This window comes from Octopus sinensis, linkage group LG8 (assembly GCF_006345805.1).
Source record: "Octopus sinensis linkage group LG8, ASM634580v1, whole genome shotgun sequence".
NCBI classification, from domain to species: Eukaryota; Metazoa; Mollusca; class Cephalopoda; order Octopoda; family Octopodidae; genus Octopus; species Octopus sinensis.
The window spans coordinates 55,302,627-55,322,626 of NC_043004.1; the positions used below are offsets into that span (position 1 = coordinate 55,302,627).

The 20,000-nt window shown below is 39.4% G+C and overlaps 1 protein-coding gene across 1 annotated transcript in view; it reads left to right on the forward strand.

Annotated features, from left to right (window-relative positions):
- The window catches only part of LOC115215176 (acetylcholinesterase), a 75,090-nt gene that overhangs the window by 26,541 nt on the left and 28,549 nt on the right, over nucleotides 1-20,000 (forward strand). Inside the window, exons 2-3 of the mRNA XM_029784357.2 lie at nucleotides 12,699-12,854; nucleotides 15,858-16,005. Coding sequence (XP_029640217.2) covers nucleotides 12,699-12,854; nucleotides 15,858-16,005 — 304 coding nt within the window. The remainder of the gene's footprint in view (nucleotides 1-12,698; nucleotides 12,855-15,857; nucleotides 16,006-20,000) is intronic.

Genomic DNA, 20,000 nt, shown 5'->3' on the forward strand with positions numbered 1-20,000 from the left:
GTTACACTGCACCGCAAAATGTGGGAGTAGTTAGGAATCTAAATCGTAGGAGACAGACACACAACTTCACTTTTATATATAAAGATATGACAAAAGTATGTCCTCACTGAATGTGTGGTAAATATGATAATTAATTATGGCATTATTCTAGGTAGCCAAAATTCGATGCACTGGCTAAAAATCGTGTGCGCACGCACAGATGAATAAAAATAAAACCCACTTAATTTTCTCCCTCTCTTTAAATATACATAATATACATACACACATTCATGCACACACACACACACACACACACACACAACACACACACACACACACACACACACACACACACACACACACATATATGTATAAGCAAAAATGCTAGTTCTAAGATCTCTCTGACAGTTGTACTGACAAGTAATATTGGTAGCCATTTCAAAAAAGCTGTCCGTTCGAACGGACTCTACTGTGATATTCTAACACCAAGAGGACATCTCCTCTAGCTGGTTAACGATGCGGAGCTGCGTCCGATAAATTGCGAGCAGGGAAGCGAAGCCCTACCATCTTCTAGCGACAGGACCAGTAGACCAGTCCTGGGTTCGGGCTATTTCTGCCACTCTTCGGCGATAAATTGCACCCAGAGGAGTGCAGTTTGTTAAGTTATTTTCTTCCTGTATTAATTTGTTATAACTTATCTGAGTCTTAACCGTCAAGAGTGCATAGATGCATGGTATAGTGTTGATCTTCTATGCTATGAATCGTATAAAACTGCTTTAAAGTATCAGGAACTACTTTAAATGTTCCATCAAAATCCAAATGTCTGATGGCATCACTTTGTCTCCAACAATTCGGTGCGACACAAGTGCAGAATCACCTCCCTCCGACAAGTCATCCTAATGAGACGTCTGCGTTGGCAGGGTCATGCCCTCCGTCGTCAACCAGGAGAATTCATCTACGAAGCAATTGCCCCAGCAATCTTCAGGATTAGCGAAAGCGTTGTGGTGGACAACGAAAAACCTGGCTGATGACGGTCAAGGCTTATCTGGAACCCAACCTAGGCCCCCCATATCTACGGCATTCGCCGCTGGAATAAGGAGTGGTTGGAGATCACACGGTCGTTGGCCTCAAATCGCCAGGCCTGGTCGGCGTTTGTGAGAGATGCAGCATTGAGGGTAAATGAAGCCAGCTCAACCCACCCCGGGTGAATGCTGTAAGAAGAAAGAAATGAGAGGACTTTTTTTTTTAGAAATTCTATGCTTTTATTCGTTCCAAATATCAAAATCTTGCCGTAAAACGTTGAATCATGCAACAAAAAAATCCCCTCTTTGGTTGTTTTCAGGGTTTTCAGATATAATAAGATTTTGAGCACATGATGATAACAGCAAATAGTTCCTTTTCTTCTGTTTATAACGTCTTACATCTCATCGAAGGATATGGAGGGAAGGTATTTTTGTAGCTGCCTCTTCCGATTCAGATGCACAAGATTCGGCAATGTAGTCTCTTCAGTTTTTGTTGCACGTTTTTAAAATTTCTTGAAACAATTTTGCAGCTTCACACTTCGGTGTATCTGGTATGTGTGTGCATCACAGTGTTCGATAGTCTCACCTTGACGCATTTTACCCTTGCTTTATATGACGCCTTAGACCGCCGTCATTCACATTAGTAAGATATCACACCATTTATCGAATCTTTCTGCTTTACGTAAATATATTCGCCATGTAATAATTTCAATACTCTTCACAAACTACATCTTCTTTGTGTGGAAGTTAAGCGGGTTTATATACAAAAAATTCTTCACCGCCTTGAGGGCAACTGTATAAGCCATAAAAAATAAATGAAACAAGCAAGGGAATGTACTACTATTTAAATAAGTTACAGAAAACAAGGCAATTCATCAATATTCCTGTGGTGTAATATTAACCACCGGGGGATTTTGTCCTGATACCATATACATACACACACATACATACATACATACATACATACTTACATACATACATACATACATACATACATACATACATACATACATACATACATACATACATACATACATATATATAATATGCATGTATGTATATATATATTTATTCATATATGCATATATATACATACATACACACAAATATATATATATATAATATATATATATATATATATATATGTATATATATATTTTCTCCAATTTATTTTCCCAATTTATATTCTTGTATGTTATATTTTAATAATTACTGGTATCTTTATATATTAATATATTTTTATATGTAAAGCATATGTTATATACGCGTGTATATTCTTGTAATTTTCATTTTAGTAAATAAATAAATAAATTGACATAATATAATGTCTAAAAGTTGATGAACCCCCTATTGTTCCCCTCCATTTTCTTATTGCTCTCCTTATTTGCAAAACAAGACAAAAGTTGCAAGCGACAAAAGTTTTTATAGGAACGTCCGATTTTTATAATTTTGGTGTCAAAAGGACCGTCATGTTGCGACATTTCAGACAAATATTTTGGCACTGCCTTGAAGCCTCTGATTCCCAAGAAAATTGCAAAAAACTTTGAAAAAAATCGATTTTTCGCATTTTTGCAAAGTTACACGGTAGAAAACTTCTTACTGGAAAGTCCTATTTCCTTGGTTTTTACGGCTAAAAAGCCACCATGTTACGGTGGTTCTATCAAGTATCTGTTCTATGTCCAAAGGCATCCCTGTGTGACAAAAAAAAAAACGAAAAAAACTGAAAAAAAAAATCGATTTTTATACACTTTCCCCCCCTTTAAACCTTTAAAACTTCTCACTGCTTTGGTGGATTGCGTTCAAACTTTACACACTATTTACTCATCCTAAGATTTGAACAGAATTCATCCGTGTATGACCAAAAATTGCGAAAATATGAGTAGAAAATCGACTTTTTGTCCTTAAAGCCCTCATTTTTGACCGAACATGAGGGCCCAGCTTTTCGGCGACAATTTATCGGGTGACTTCTCCAAGCAACTTCTCACCGTTGGTGATGACACAGCTCCTTCCGATGCAACTGGAGAGATGGCTGTCTTACACGTAGACACACCTGTGGATACTGTGGACGACCCTACGACCGCTGTTTGCCTCGATCTGCCTGAATTGGCTGTGCGATAGAGCCATATTAGCTCCTAAAACCACATTTGTTGCGAAACACAATGAACCCCTACTACGAAGCCTTCCTGGAAAACTCCACATTTACAAGTCTGTGGACACTGTTGTGGACCAAAAAGAGGCCGTTAATTTTCCCGCAGAATTCCTCAATTCCTTGCACCCCTCCGGTCATGCTGCTGAGCATTGGAGCTCCGGTCATGCTGCTGAGGAACCTGGAGCTACCACGTCTGTACAACGGAACGTGGTTAGTGGTAAAAAATGTGCTGCCTCATGTTATTGAAGCAACATTTCTTACGGGTTGCGGCATCGGAGACGTATTTATACCTCTTACTCCATCAGATAAGCAATGCCTCTGTCCCTTGCGTCGACTTCAGTTCCCTCTTCCACTTTGCCTTTCCATGTCCATCAACAAGTCCCAAGGCCAAACACTAACAATGACATGCCTCCATTTAGGCCAACCATGCTTCTCGCACAGCCAATTATACGTCGGATGCTCGAGAGTCGGATACAAAAAACACCTTTTCGTGTTCGCCCCGAAAGCCAAAACGAAAATTGTCGTCTACCGTGAGGTGCTGTAAGCCATCCAAAATGCCACAGCTTCCCTGCCGAACCGGTTTATGGTGAGTGAGTACTATTGTTGCGATTCTTTCAAAATTGCCTGTTTTTCTTAAGTCTTTTTATTTTTATTTTGTCCACTACAGCTTCTCAATATCTTTGCAGATGGCTTGAGTTTTGGAATCACTGCTTTTCATGTGAACGAAAAAAGACGTTTATACCTGTGAACGGTTAACAATCCTTTTCAGGGCTATTGTGAGAACGATAACATGGCCCTTTTCAGGGCCACTTTACATTCAATTCTTGCACCCCCTGCGATGTTCTTGTGGCTTCTCCAAGGCTCTTCACCTAATTTTACTAGCTTATGTCTATGGGAAAAATCACTTCTTCCTCATTGTCATTGTTTGCAATTTAAGGCAAAAAATATTCAAAGATAAGTACAATGAAAAAAATGGTAGAACCTATGAAGACTATTGCCGTGAATTTAATACCCGAGCAACGCCGGGTACTCCTGCCAGTGATAGATAAATCAGTTTATACTTAGGGACTGCACATTTCGGATGATACTAAACGTGCTATGAGAAGCTACCTTGGTTAATTACATATGTTTATGTTGGTGGTTTATAGACGCAGGAGTGGCCGTGTAGCAAAAAATTTGCTTCTCAACCGCGTGGTTTCAGTTTCAAACCCACTGCGTAGCACTTTGGGCAAGTGTCTTATACTGTTGTCCTCGGCTGATTAAAACCTTGTGAATGGATTTCGTCGTTGAGCAGAATGAGACCAACCAATCGACGTTGCCGCTAACATCAGTCGCCGTTTGGGCTAATTACGTGCTCGTAGCCTTGTAGGTTTCTCGCGATTTTGGCGTTGAAGTCGCCAATTAGTTGAACCAAATTGTGACGAGGGGCATCATCCAGGACGTCCTGTAGTTGGTCGTAGAAAGCGTCCTTATAGGCTTCTTCTACGTCTTCGATGGGGGCATAGGCCTGGATGACCGTGATTCTGGACAACCGCGTTTGGAATCGGACGGTGATGATACGATCGCTGGCAAGTCGCCATCCGATGAGCGTTCCAGTTGCCCTTGCGGATATGACGATGCCGACTCTTTGCGCGTGTTCCACTTCGTGGCCCGAGTAGATAACAGTCCTGCCGTCACTGATCAACCGTCCACTACCAGTCCATCTCATTTCACTAATTCCGAGGATGTTCATCTGATATCTTTCCACTTCTTCAAGTTGCTGTACAAGTCTGCCACACTGGTACAGTGTCCTCACATTCCAAGTCCCACTTTTGTTGATTGTTTTGCATTGAAGATCGAACCACATATCGGGTGTTTGATGTCCTGACGGCATTGATCCAACACCGTCATAGTAAAGTGGTCGCCTCCTTCGCGGTCTGTTTGAACAAGTTGGTTTGTTCTTGCTGTTTCTGTAGCACTGGGGTTCTTTTACGGGGTCGGGTCGCTGGTCCGACACCCAATCCTCCTCCTTTTGTAACCGGGCTTGGGACTGGCCCCGGCGGAGTTGGTTTTTTATGGGGTCGGGTTGCTGGCCCGACGCTCAACCCTCCTGCTATTGCAGCCAGGCTTGGGACATCTGTATTAGTAAGCGGTGGAGATCGGCCCTGCTGGACATGCGGACGTGCCGGGGAGCAGATGCGAGCTCGGATCATTACCTTCGTGTCGGCTTCGATTGGGGTGCTTGACGGGAACTGAGAAACCGATTCCGACCTCTCGCAGACGTGGACGAGGTCGACGTCGACGGCTACTTTGGGAAGTTCAGAGAGGCAATTATCGAAAGTGCCGAGAAGACCATCAGCAGATGTCGTGGCGCATACAAGGAGCGATGGAGTCAAGATCGAACTTGGATCCTGATCAATGCGAGACTTGGATCCTGATCAATGCGTACACCGGAGTTCGTTGTGGTGCATCGCTCGTGACTCCGGCATTCCAGAGCGTTTCGTTGAAGCCTTTCGAAGCCGTTACCGCAAGACAAGGTGCTGCGTTCGAACGGAAATGGGCTACACCGATTACTTTGCCATTGTGACCGGTGTACGGCAAGGGTGCATTCTATCCCCTCTCCTATCTCTTATGGTGTCTCTTATGGTGATCAACAATGGTGTCTCCTTGATGACTGGACAACACCAAATCGAGCAAGTTGTTGAGTTCACTTATTTGGGCAGCGTCGTGGCCAACGACAGAGAAGCCGAACGCGACTTTGCCTGCCGGATTGAGGAAGGCCTCGGCTGTCTTTCAAAGACTGAAATCTATCTGGGCAGGCAGGGCGATATCCACCAAGACCAAAGTGCACCTCTTTAACAGCATCGTCATACCATCGGCAATATACGCAGCGGAAACGTGGAAGACATAGGCAAAGATGCGCGAAGGCTCAATGTATTTTAGCTACAATGCTTCCGGCGAATACTGCGAATATCATACCTGAACCACATCACCAATGACAAAATACATTTCCGAACTGATACCCGTCCACTCCATGACGTTGTCACTGAGCGCCGCTTGCGATTCACAGGCCGTGTCCTCCGATTATCATCGTCGCGGCATGCGAATACCGCCATTCTGTGGAATCCACCGCATGGCAAGAGAAAACAAGGGCGACCAAAAGCAACTTGGCGCCGCACCTTCATCGATGAATTCAAAACCATTGACATTTCATGTGATGAAGCTGAGATCGCCGCGGCCCACTGACCACGTTGGAGAAGCCTTGCCGCCCAATGTGCCATACGGCGCAGGAGGACCTAAGAATGGATTTAGTTGATAGAAACTGAAAGAAGCCTGATCTCTCTCTCTCTCTCTCTCTCTCTCTCTCTCTATATATATATATATAATATATATATATAATATATATATATATTGATAGGAGTTTTATCTTGGCTACCGAATAACTGTCACATATTACATTAACAGATATATTATATATATATATGTGGGGTTGTGTCTATCTCTCTACCACTTGATAATTGGTGTTAGTTTGTTTACGTAGCTTAGAACTTCCTTAAAAGAAGTATCTGACTTGAGAAAAAATTAGTACTGGGGTCGATTTACTAAAACCTTTAAGGCGGTGCCCCATTTTTACCACATGTCACTTACTGAAACAAATATAATTCTATGAATGTCATACCAATTAAGATTAGGAGGTTGTACATTAATTAGTCATTTAAGATAAATTTAGAAAGTTGACCAGAGATATGAAATCTGCAGGCAGGTGGAAATCCTTCATTTTCAATATTTTCTTTTACCTTTACCGTTAGATATGTCGTTTGACCACAACTAGTATTTGTCTAAGTTGTTCAGAAACATGCTACTGGCCACCCTACGTTATTTCTCTCAGTTCATTTCTGTTTAAAATATGCAAATTACCCAGTCATAAATATATCTTCTTTGTATATGTCTAAGTCCCTTGACTACAGGAGATAAAGTTAGACAATTGTCGCGCTGATGACGGCTACTGAATCAGAAGACACGTATCCCCTATGCTCCTCTAATCTCCAGACAGTAAGCCTACCATTTTCTTTAAAGGCTTGTCAGCTTTGGGAAAATTCTTGCATCAAGAGATTACCTCTCCCTGTCAAATGGAGCTGGTCTTAATTATCATGTGGTAATTATGATACAAACTTCAAGAGGCGGATTTAATGTCAATAAATCAAGATCTTACGTTGTATGGTATTTGATACATCAGTGTTTATTTATGTTATATATATATATGCACAGCACATTTCCTGTTTGGCAGGAATTTTAAAAATTCTCTCGGGAAAGAAATCTACAGCTTTACGATATGTAAAGCTTATCATGTTGTGTGTGCAAAATATCTTGGCACACTTCGTAATTACCAAATATAGAATTTTGAAAACCATTCTTTATTTTTTTACCAAAGTGTTTTTCTTGGAAGCTCTTTTAATTTCGCAGATGACATCACACCATTATCTTCTTCTTCTTCTTCTTCTTCTTCATCTCCTATATATATGTAAGTATCCATGGACGCATAAACATACACATACACACACACACACCAATACATACGTGTATATATATATATATAATATATATATATATATATATATATATATATATATATATATACATACACATAAACATATACACAAGCACACATATATATATATGCATACGCATACATTTACACATACACATATCTATCTATCTCCCTCCCTTCTTATCTCTCATTATATATATATATATATATATATTATATATATATATATATACATATACAGAGAGATATGGGGGAGAGATACATATAATTTAAATACAAAAGAAACAACGAAGACAAAACAAGAACACTGTTCGCCAAATATTTTATTAGCATTTATATAGTGTTCAGTACAGGAAGGCTAGAAATAACGTGCTTTTGTGGAGTACATATGTCCTCAGCCGCCTGGATTACTGTTCACAGTCAAAGAACAGTAAAATAACAGCAGGTTTTGTAGCAATCTAACGATGCTTCACGTAGAAAATCGTCACAGTGGAACAGCTGTGCTACTGAGACAAGCTGCAAGCATTAAAACTTTACATCCTGATGAGAAGACGAGGATGATATGCAGTGACCTATTAATAGATACTTGATGGACTCGTACCAACCTTCAGCATTGAGATCCATACTAATATTTGAACAGATCGTCATTGCCTAGTCCCAGAGGTGCAGGTATCGTCCTCGAAAATCAGGACATACTGCAACAGATTAAGGTTCAAAGGATCATATTACCAAAAAGGTGCAAGCGTGATTGTGTGGTAAAACGCTTATTTCCCAACCAAGTGGTTACGAGTTTAGCACTACTGTATTGAACCTTGGACAAGTGTCGGTATAATCCACTTAATCCCTCCCCTGTACTTGCTGGCCTTGTGGCCATACATACATACATACATATATAATATATATATATATATATATATATATATATATATATATATATATATATATTATATATATATATATATATATATATTATAATGTATATATATATATATATATATACATATATATATATATGTGTGTGTGTGTGTGTGTGTGGAGGCGCAATGGCCCAGTGGTTAGGGAAGCGAACTCGCGGTCGTAGGATCGCGGTTTCGATTCCCAGACCGAGCGTTGTGGGTGTTTATTGAGCGAAAACTCCTAAAGCTCCACGAGGCTCCGGCAGGGGGTGGTGGCGATTCCAGCTGTACTCTTTCGCCACAACTTTCTCTCACTCTTTCGTCTGTTGGCCTGCTCGCTTAGCCAACGGGGTGGCGTCATTTGAAGGCTAAAATAATGTTAAGCGCATTGTGACCAGCGATGTGTAGCAACATCTGATAGCCTGGTCGGTCACGGTGATCATGGTGATATACATACATACATACATACATATATATATATATATATATATATATATATATATATATATATATATATATATATATATATATATATATATACTAGCAGTATCGCCGGCGTTGCTCGGGTTTGTTTCGACCCTTTAGAATTGAAATTTTTGGAAAGTAAAAATGTTGCATTATGTAGCTTGTTATTCTCTTTAAGTGAACATTTTCTCTGGTTGAAATACACAGAAAAATGGCGACACAACAATCAATAAAACGTAAAAAGTAGGGATTTTTATTAAAAAAAGCACCTTTTTGATGTAAATAATTTTTGGTGTTAACATGATCCGATTTGAAGCCTTCTATCATACTCTCAATTTTGGTCAGCTTGCACCGCAGTGTCACGGAGGAGATAGTGTTAGTTGAAAGCTGCCAAACCTGCCATACACAGACAATTTAAGCTTTATATATATATATATATATATATATATATATATATATTATATATATATATATATAATGGAATAATTAGTATGAACCATTGTGTAGAATATATTGTATAATGGATCGTGGGTAAGACCAAAACAATGCGAAGTAAATGCAAGGTAAATCACAAGAAAACAGATATGTGAATTAATGTAGACTTACCTTGTATTCAATATTTCTTGGTTATGACCCCATTTTCAAGAAATAGACGAATGTTGCAGATGTACGTGTATGTGAGCGAGTGTGGAGTGGACATGCGCGGAAAAGTGTTGCTATAGCAACCAGCTAGCTTCCTGTAACTATCTTCTTGTTTTTGGTCTGAGTTTCTTTTGGTGTTTGAGGATGGCCTCAGAGATTCTAAGGTTGCCCCTGTTCCGCTGTGTTGCCTCGATGTGCACTGTGAATTCCTGGGTCTGGCATTTCCTTAGGTGTTCCTTCACGGAAGTGTCTGCCTGCATGTGTTCCTTAATGCAAATATGCAGTTTTCTTGTCGTGCTTCCTATGTAGGATGCGCCACATTTTCCACAGATGATCTCATATACAACATAGGTCATCTGGCACAATTCAGGGTCATTAATGGGGCAGTTCGACAATGTGCACTACTCGGAGTAGTGAGGGGTATTGTCCTTGAACAGAGCGTTTCTCAGGGACTGCGTGTTGTGTCGCTGCAGTACTTCTGTCGTCAAAGTGTGGTAGATTTAAGAAGCACGTGCCGGATTTGGGAATATGATGGGTCTTCCGGGGTTTATTGACCTTGATGTTCTTTAGGCGACGTTGTTTAGTTAAAGATGGTGGGTAGCCATTCAGAGTTAGGTCTGAGGAACTGCTTTGTTTTGAAGGCTTTGTCGGTCACATTACTGCAATTGCTTTTTATACGTGCAATCTCGTTTCTCACGTAATGCGGCTTTGGCTCTGGTGGGTAAGGCTGATTGGTAGTAGATGAAAAGTTTTCTATTAGCGGCTTCTCTGTAGAATTTGGTAAATATGGAGCCTTCCTCTGTGTTGGAAGTCTAGTAGAGAGAGGGTTCGTCTGGATGTTCACTCTCGAATTTGATCTTTATGTCGATGTTATTGAAGGTCTGGTGTATGTTAATCAACGTAAGGATGTCATCAACGTACCTGGAGAAGATACATAGGCGGGAGTTGTTGAGTGCTGTGCGTTCTAGCTTACCCATGTACGTGATGGCCAGCAGGTCTGAAAGGCTAGATCCCATAGGTAGGCCGGATGTCTGTGTGTAAGTAGGCGTTACCAACTATAATGGTTAGTAACACTCGTATGTCCGAGGGTGTGAGGCCGAAGAGCTGGAGATTGATGGATGGGGAGGTGAGAGATGATGAAGAGGAAGATGGGGAGGAGGAGGTTGCAGGGGAGGGAAGTGGGTGCAAGGAGAAGTGGGGGAGATAAGGACGAGATGTGGTCTATGAGGATATCAACGGCCGGGAGAGCAGGTACAGAGGTGTAGAGGGAAACTACGTCTAAACTAAAAGGGTATTTGTTAGTTTTAAGTATGGAGGGATCGATATCTTGGAGTCTTGTGAAGATTTCGTGGGAATTGCTGACGTGTCCGGGGAATGCGTGTAGCAAGGGCTTGAAGAGTTTAGAGAGGAGCCAAGAAATCTTATAGAAAGGACCGTTAATTCCTGATACTATGGGTCTGATTTTAAGCTCAGGTCCGGGTTTGTGGGTTTTTATTAGATAGTAGAAGATGGAAAGGTGGTGTTTTCAGACGTGTAGTTCAGCCTAGTCTTCTTAGAAAGATTCCTTTGATGACAGATTTTAGTCCAGCTGGTGTTGATGATGGACTCCAGTTGGTGAGGTGTGATGTTGTAAACCTTTTCGTATAGTGTGGTGTCACTAAGGTGTTCGATAGCTAGTTTGTTGTAGGTGGCTTTGTCTATAATGCAGAATTCTTTCCCTTTATCTGAAGGTAGGTAGATGAGGTTTTTGCTTCTTAAGTTTTGCAAAGTGAGGTATTGGGATTTAGTAAGGGTGCATGATGGGGAAGATCGGTTATCTAATATGTTAAGCATGGATTGTTTGGGTCTAGCAAGTTTGGTGTTGAGTTCGGGGTTGTGTGAGGGAAGGTGGAGTGGGTTATCGAAGTGGTAGACGGGGAATCTAAGTGTGGCGGAGGAAGAGGGAGAGGAGAAGGTAGAAGAAGAAATAGAAGAAGAAAGAGATGATGATGATGAAGACGGTGATGATGACGATGAGGAAGATGTAGGAGCGGTGGAGGGGGAGGAGGAGGAGGAGGTAGAAGAAGAAGAAAGAGGAGATGATGATGATGATGAAGACGTTGATGATGATGATGGGGAAGATATAGGGGCGGTGGAGAGGGAAGAGGAGGTAGGAGGTAAAGGGGTAGATGATAACGATGATGCTGATGATGTCGACTGTGAGGATATTGGCAGCGATGAAGATGAAGGCGAAAATGAAGATGATGTGGGGAGAGGAGAGGGAGTTTAAAGCCGTCGTAGGTATGGATGTATTAGGTGGTGTGGCCCTGTAGAAATGCCAGACCCGGGTATTCACAGTGCACATCAAGGTAACACAGCGGAACAGGGGCAACCTTAGAATCTTTGAGGCCATCCTCATACACCAAAAGAAACGCCAGATCAACAACAGAAGAGAGTTACAAGAAGCTAGCTGGTTGCTATAGCAACACATCTTCATGCATGTCCACTCCACACTCGCTCACATACACACGTACATTGGCAACATTCGTCTATTTCTTGAAAATGAGGTCATATCCTCGAAATATTGAATACGAGGTAAGTCTACATTTGTTCACATATTTGTTTTCTTGTGATTCACGTTGCATTTAATTCGCATTGTTTTGGCCTACCAACGATCCTTTATACAATATATACATACATAGATATATATATATATATATATATATATATATATATATATATAATATATATATATATATATATATATAATATATATATATATATATATATAGGTATATGTGTGTGTGTGTGTGTGTGTGTGTGTGTGATTGTGTGCGTGTGTGTATACGAAGGGTGGTGATTCACTTTATCACTTGCTGAGATGTTCTTGCTTGATACGTTTCTACAACCGAAGAATAACAAAGAAGAATAACACATTGAGTCCTCCTCCTCCTCCTCCTCAGTATAAAAATGTATCTATCTACCCGAACTTCCACCTTTATTGATCGAATAATCTGACCATTTATTCTGTATTACAGAATCCAGTTAGCCCAGACGAGTGGCGTGAGATCCGCAACTGCACCACCTATCCACCTGCCTGTGTACAACCCAAGTCATTTTATGTCCAGGATCATCGTCCGAATTTTACCGATTTTCATGAAGATTGTCTTTACCTGAACATTTACTTATCCCGGGTAAGTTTTCGAATCATTCCTTATCTTGTATTCTCTTATTGTATACTTTCAAATAGGGCGGAGAGCTGGTAGAATCATTCACACGCCGGACAAAATGCTTAGCTGCGTTTTATCTCGGCTTTACTTCTGAGTAGTATAGTGTTTCGTGACACATGTTATTGATTCTATGTCCATGTGGCAAGTGAAAAAATCTTTACAGGCTGAGGCTGTAACATCAACATAAAATCTTGGGTGGGGTAGGGTTGCAGATGGTCCACATGAGGCGACTGCAAGAATTGATGACAGGCACTTTCCTTTTCGATTGATCCCTTATCTACTTTTTCAAGTTTCACTTTGAGCATAAATTGAGGGTGGAAATTAGAGATATTTTCTTCTCGTAAATTTGTTGAAATGTGGGTGATAGTGTCGAATATAGTCCTAGTAAACGACCCTACTCTGATCATTTGTCTGTAAGCGGAGAAATGATAGCCGAGGTCTTTCATAAGTAGCAGGTGATTATTCACCCTGGTTTTGACAAGTCCACAAGGAAGCCTGGACTTATTCAGTATGGATGTTAGGAATTAAAACAACGACAAAAAGTAATTGTGAATTCGGTCTTCTAAGAACCGGTCGGTAGATTGGTGGTCTTGGACGTGAGCAACAATGAAAACGACAGACTATTGGCTGTCTACATTGCAATAGGTCAGATTTCTGTAGACGTCTCGAGACTTACCTGGGAACATCTCGGTAACTAGTGTTAGTGGGCGATTGGAATGGGATATTGGACGCACGTAAGGATTATGTAGGAGTAGTTTATAGGAGCTGGAACGAAGGTCCAAAAGCCGTCCACTGGGCTCAGGTGGCGGCGGCTCATCACGGACCGCAACAGGCGTGGGATCTTAAATTTCAAGCAGTTGGGTGCAGTGTTTCGGCAGCAATTCGTCGAACTGTTTCCAAGGACACGGTTGGCTTTGAAGTATACCTTGACGGTTTACTACGACTATCAGATAGGAAGACGCTGATTTCAGCTGATTCAGTGACGGGTCTGATGAACTACTGCGCGAACTGTGGTGGTCTGTCCTATAAGTTATATTTCCACATGCCAGTCTTGTTCGCTCCTTTCTTGGTAGCCATCCACTGCAACGGACAACAGAATTGGTGCATTCCCAGTCGAGTGAGCCAGGGAATGCTGACACAGCTGCGAAAAAATCCAGAGAAAGACGACCTATATCGCTGCTCAACCAGAAATCAAGAGTTTAGCACCGGTGCTCACCAACAGGCTGATATTTGTTCTCGGTAACGTAATCGGAGACGTACAAACCTGTGCGTTCCTCAACAGATCTATTCCCCACGACCTCTACTTCATGTGCTACATCGTAGAGCTGGTGATGAATATATATTGTTGTGACAGGGTGAATCAGTCCAAGGTATTCGATAGGATAGATCATCGCTCTTAGTGGCTGTCCCAAGAGCTGTCTAGTTTGGTCCCATCCTCAGAGGCTGGATCACCACAATGTACAGCGGCATCTGGTCGATTGTCAAATAACACGGCCACCGCTCGGAACCTTTCAGCAATGAATGTTCGGTCCGCCAAGAATGATCTCTTTATACTAAAAAGATCCCAAGTATATAGGGGAGGTCATATAAACCAAAACAAGTCTGTTGACCAGCAGTGATTTCTGTTGCTGGACTGAGGGCCCGGTTAAGTTACTCGAAGTCTGGTCTGAACCAGACCTCCAGATCCATATGAACGGGAAAACGGCGCGAGCAGGGTGGCCAAATATCACACAAAACTGGGTTGAGAGCAGACTGTCTCTAAATAGTCGGACGGAAGTAGCGAATGCATATATTGTCTCAGTGGAGTACTATCACATGGCTGTCGAAGTGTTCCAAGGGATATATGGGCAGACTGGAGCGCATACTTTTCGATTCTTATGGAATGGACAGGTTTCACTGGTCGAGAAATTCATTTGCTGTCAACACCTACTCCTTCGGGGTCTCAGGATGCTGTCCTGAAGATGCGCCGGCACGCGCTGAAGCTGACCACGAGCAAAAATAACTGGATCATTATGAAAAAGACATGGGCTAACTAGTGTAGACGGGCGTCTATCGTGCAACTTATCTTTCTGCAGCTCTCCTCTCCGACTAGGCTGCAGTCATGGGTCAAGCGAGAACCAAGATTTGTCATTTGGCATCTAGTACTCTATAGAAGGTTAGTTGAGGGTGTGAGTGATGATGGCTCTGGACATCGATGAGACAAGACTGTATTGTTTTTTCAGGAGTTATCTTTGTCCAGTGACTATGGCAAAAGAGCTTGTCTGGCAGATGAGGCTGAAAGGTATGCGGACTGAGACATTCCTCTTTGGTAGCGCCCTCATCGACATTTTCCAATTTCAGTTGAAAAGAAAAGTGAAGATAGAGAAGTGCTGTCCTCGTGCGAATATATTGAAAGGTGGTTGAAAGTGGAAGAGTGGATGACACTGCTCTAAGTATAGACCTGTTAGTCAGAGAATAAGAATTGGAGAGAATACTTGCTCTTGGTGTTCAGGGGGATTTTATATAATGAAGTTCCTTGATTGGCGTGAGATCTGACCCTCCTGTATCAGGAGGAGCACATCACCACCATCTTTTTTTTTACTGATATATACTATGTATACTTTTTATATTTTATTTATAATATATACCAAATATACTTCTTAACTTTTTTGTACATATCATCCCATTGTATGTAAATTCCCCCATTTATTTTCATCTTTATATTGGACATTTCATGCTTTGCCATGGGAAACTCTCTTTCCACCCCTCATTATTACTATTGAGTGCTATTCTTTGCCTTTCATTCTACGGGATTTGATAAAAAAAAATACCAGTCAAAAATGAGGTCGATGGTATCCGACTAATCCTCTGCCCTCAAAATTCTTGGCCGCGAGCTTAAATTACAAACCTTTAAAAAAAATTATTCTTGTTCTCAAATCTTTGCGATGATTTTGTTACTCTATTTCTGCTTCTTTCTATACAATTTAGACAGATTCCAAAGATTTACGTCATGTCCTAGCCTATATACATGGAGGGTCTAACGTTGTCGGTATGGCAGCCATGTTTGATGGTGACGTATTAGCTGTTAGCACCAATGTTGTTGTTGTTATGGCCAATTACAGACTATCGAATATCGGTAAGCATATCATATTGGTAATATACACCATACTTCTCAACACACAAATTCATATACATCGCAGACTCAAATCTACCACTACCCATATTGTGTACATATCGCACATACACCCACTCTCTCTTTCTCTTTCTCTCTCTCTGTTTATATATATATGTTTATTTATATGTGTATAAGCTATCTATCTATCTATCTATCTATCTATCTATCTATCTATCTATCTATCTATCTGTCTGTCTGTCTGTCTGTCTGTCTGTCTGTCTGTCTGTCTGTCTGTCTGTCTGTCTATCTATCTATCTATCTATCTATCTATCTATCTATCTATATATATATATATATATATAAGTCGGTCTGTCTATGTATATATATGTATATATATATTTAAAAGTCTTTGTGAAAAGTACTTGGTACAATTTTACTAAGTATAAGGAAGATTTTAAAAAAAACCCTTATAAATTCCTTATCAGAACATCACTAGACATCGTGGAAGAAGTTTCTTTCTAGTGTGCTAGCGCTTTCGATTATCTTTTCAAACACACGTGTTCTTGGATAATGTGTGAAAGAGGAAGTTGCCATTTTTGTAGTAGTGATAGTATTAACTATTTGCGCTTTATTTTCGGACTTAATGTTTTCATGTAGTATTTTTCCTTTTTCTTTCATAGATAATCATTTTTATCTAATATTTTGTTAAAAGATAATATGTAAATATTCCTTTACCGTTGTTTATCATATGAACTGTTGACTATTTTCAGTTTAGTTTCGGATATAGAATTGTTATAAAGTACTCTTTTTTTGCCTTTCGTGGTTGATCATTTTTGTCGATTATTTTTTTAAATGGGAGTATTTTATTTTTTTTTATTTGCACAAATGTCTAGATGTTCATTGCATGGGACATTCCTAAGAGATGAATCCCTAATTTGTTGTTTATGCGCATTTACACGACTGGTCAGTCTCCCCAAAATAGTTTTCATTGTATTTTGGGTTTGTGATGCAGCCTGTTTCAGTCGAGAAACTGTAGTGGTCATGCGTTAGGTAGATGGAAAAATTTGATTAAAATACCAGTAACTGACATAAAGCGGAACTTAATATTATCATAGATACAAACCTTATCGTCGTTAATTTTCTAGACTCAATATTGAGACCAGATAATAATTACCCACGGGCATATAGCGTAGTGGTTAAGAGCACGGGCTACTAACCCCAAGATTCCGAGTTCGATTCCAAGCAGTGACCTGAACAATAACAATAGCAATAATAATAATAATAACATCGAAAAAAACCTTAGGAATAAGAACCCAGGTTCGAAATTTCCCCAAGACACCCGAAGAAGGCTAAAGGGTATATCAACAAGACGAGGAAAAGTATCCGTCGACTGTACATAATTCCTCATCTCTTAAATATAGAACTGAAAACTTTTTTCGGTCAGCCTGGCTTTCTCGAAATTTATATAGTTCATGTGTGAAACAAGTCGTCACGAATTCGAAATTGCCTGGTCGATTGTAGAAAAGGCAAATTCATACAGGAAAGTTAGCCGCGAATAAAAAATACTGCGTGTCCTTTGAGCGAAAAATTAAAAATTTTGTTTCAAGGAAGTAACAGGTAGGAGGAAGGAACTAAGTTTTTGCACTTTATATACATGGAGTAAAGTATCATTTGTATGTATTAGCCTCCTTGAATTTTCTCTTAGTTCGGGGTTCGGGGAGTAAGAGCATTGGTTTTAAGCGCTTTCCAACAGAAACGAAAACCAAGGAAGAAACTCAAAGACACACACACACACACACTTTGTATTTTTAAAATATTCCATTTCTAACATATCTTTTAAAATGTTTAGAATTTAAAGTATTATTTAAACAACAACGCAATTTTATGAGGATAGTTCTTAGAATATAAGGTGTAAGACATTTGGATAACTCCGATGACCACCCAAAAGGAAATGAAAAACGTGAGATAGAAAGATTCGTTTTAACACATATTGTCCGGACAGTAATTTAAGAAATCCATAATGATGAACGCTTTCTTCATCACTTTCATAAAGTATTTCAAAATATTTTCAAATAATAAAAAGTTCCAGAGAAAACAGGCTGGAAATACACTTGAACAATTGGAAACGTGAAATTAAGAGTATTAAAACTAAGAATCTTTCAGTTACCATGCATTAACACATACATGTGTGGTGTATATATGTATAAGATTCTTAGTTGTAATACTCTTAATTTCACGTTTCCAATTGTTCAAGTGTATTTATATATATTTATTTTTGGGATTTGGTTTGCAAGATTCTTTAAATGAGCTCGTGTGTTGAAGCATATTCTGTTGTGTCTGGGGAGAGTCATTTTCTTTTTGTGCCTTATAATTTAACACACTCACCGGTAACATTTCCACTTATTTCTTATTTTATATATATATATATATATATATATATATATATGGTTAGGGCAGCGAACTCGCGGTTGTAAGATCGCGGTTTCGATTTCCAGACCAGGCGTTGTAAGTGTTTATTGAGCGAAAACACCTAAAGCTCCACGAGGCTCCGGCAGGGGGTGGTGGCGATCCCTGCTGTACTCATTCGCCACAACTTTCTCTCACTCTTTCTTCTGTTGGCCTGCTCGCTTAGCCAGCGGGGTGGCGTCATTTGAAGGCTAAAACAATGCGAAGCGCATTGTGACCAACGATGTGTAGCAACATCATCTGATAGCCTGGTCGGTCACGGTGATCACGGTGATATATATATATATATATATATATATATATATATATATATATATTATATATATATATATATATATATTCGAAGAAAGAGGTTGTGAATCGAATCCAACCAACTAAGGGATAATATCTATCCAATATAGATATTATATAGAATACTCAATTATTAATACACAAGTTTTTTCATTGTATGGCAATTACATTACCGAGAGTAATAAATGGGTGGTGGTAAAGAGTTATTTTACCATTAATTTATTGAGCAATAAGAAAATGGAGGTGATCAATATGTGGTATTCATCAACTTGTAGATATTATATTATTTCAATTTATTTATTTACTAAAAGGACAATTATAACAATATACATACATGTATAACATATTATGCTTTACATATATAATATATAAAATATACAAATATCAGTAATTATTAAAATATATAACATATAGCAATAGAAATTGGGATAATTTCTTACAGCTGTTTCAGCCAAGAGACAAAAATACCTCATTCTACTTCTATCCATCCAGTGGACTGAAGTAATTAGTAGATGAAATTGGAGTACTTGGGTGTTTCTCTAGGCTTCGTCAGAGATTTTAGCAAGTACATAAGGTTAAGTTATAAATATAAATACACATACATATACATACTTTTACATATACATACATATACATAAATATACGTAAATACATATACCTAAACTTAAATGTACATGCATATGTGCATGTATATGCATACAAATGAATCAATTATTATCATTATTATTATTATTATTATTATTATTATATTATTATTATTATTATTATTATTATTATTATTATTATTATTATTCAGTAAGTTTTATTTTTATAGCGTGCTTTCACTTCACTACCGAGCGCAGCTCTGTGTGCCTTGGGTATGTGCTGTGATTTGTTGTGATGCTCTGATGGTTATAGTATGGAAAGTGTTCTGCGTAGGATGTTTGCAGTGCCTAGTAGTGCAATTTTCTGTATGTTATATGTGTTTGTAAGTCCTGGTGTTTTTGTTATGTATTTGTCTGAATATTTTTTTATCATGCCTAATGCACCTACTATGATAGGAATTGTTTCTGATTTTAGATTCCACATTCTGGTTACCTCTATTTCTAGGTCTTTGTATTTTGAGAGTTTCTCCATTTCTTTTAGAGACACGTTGTCATCAGCCGGTATTGATACATCAATTAGAAAGCATTTTTTCTTCATGATCTTTGACAACTATATCTGGTCTGTTGGCCTTAATTTCTCTATCTGTGTGTATCGGCTTATCCCAGAGTATGGTT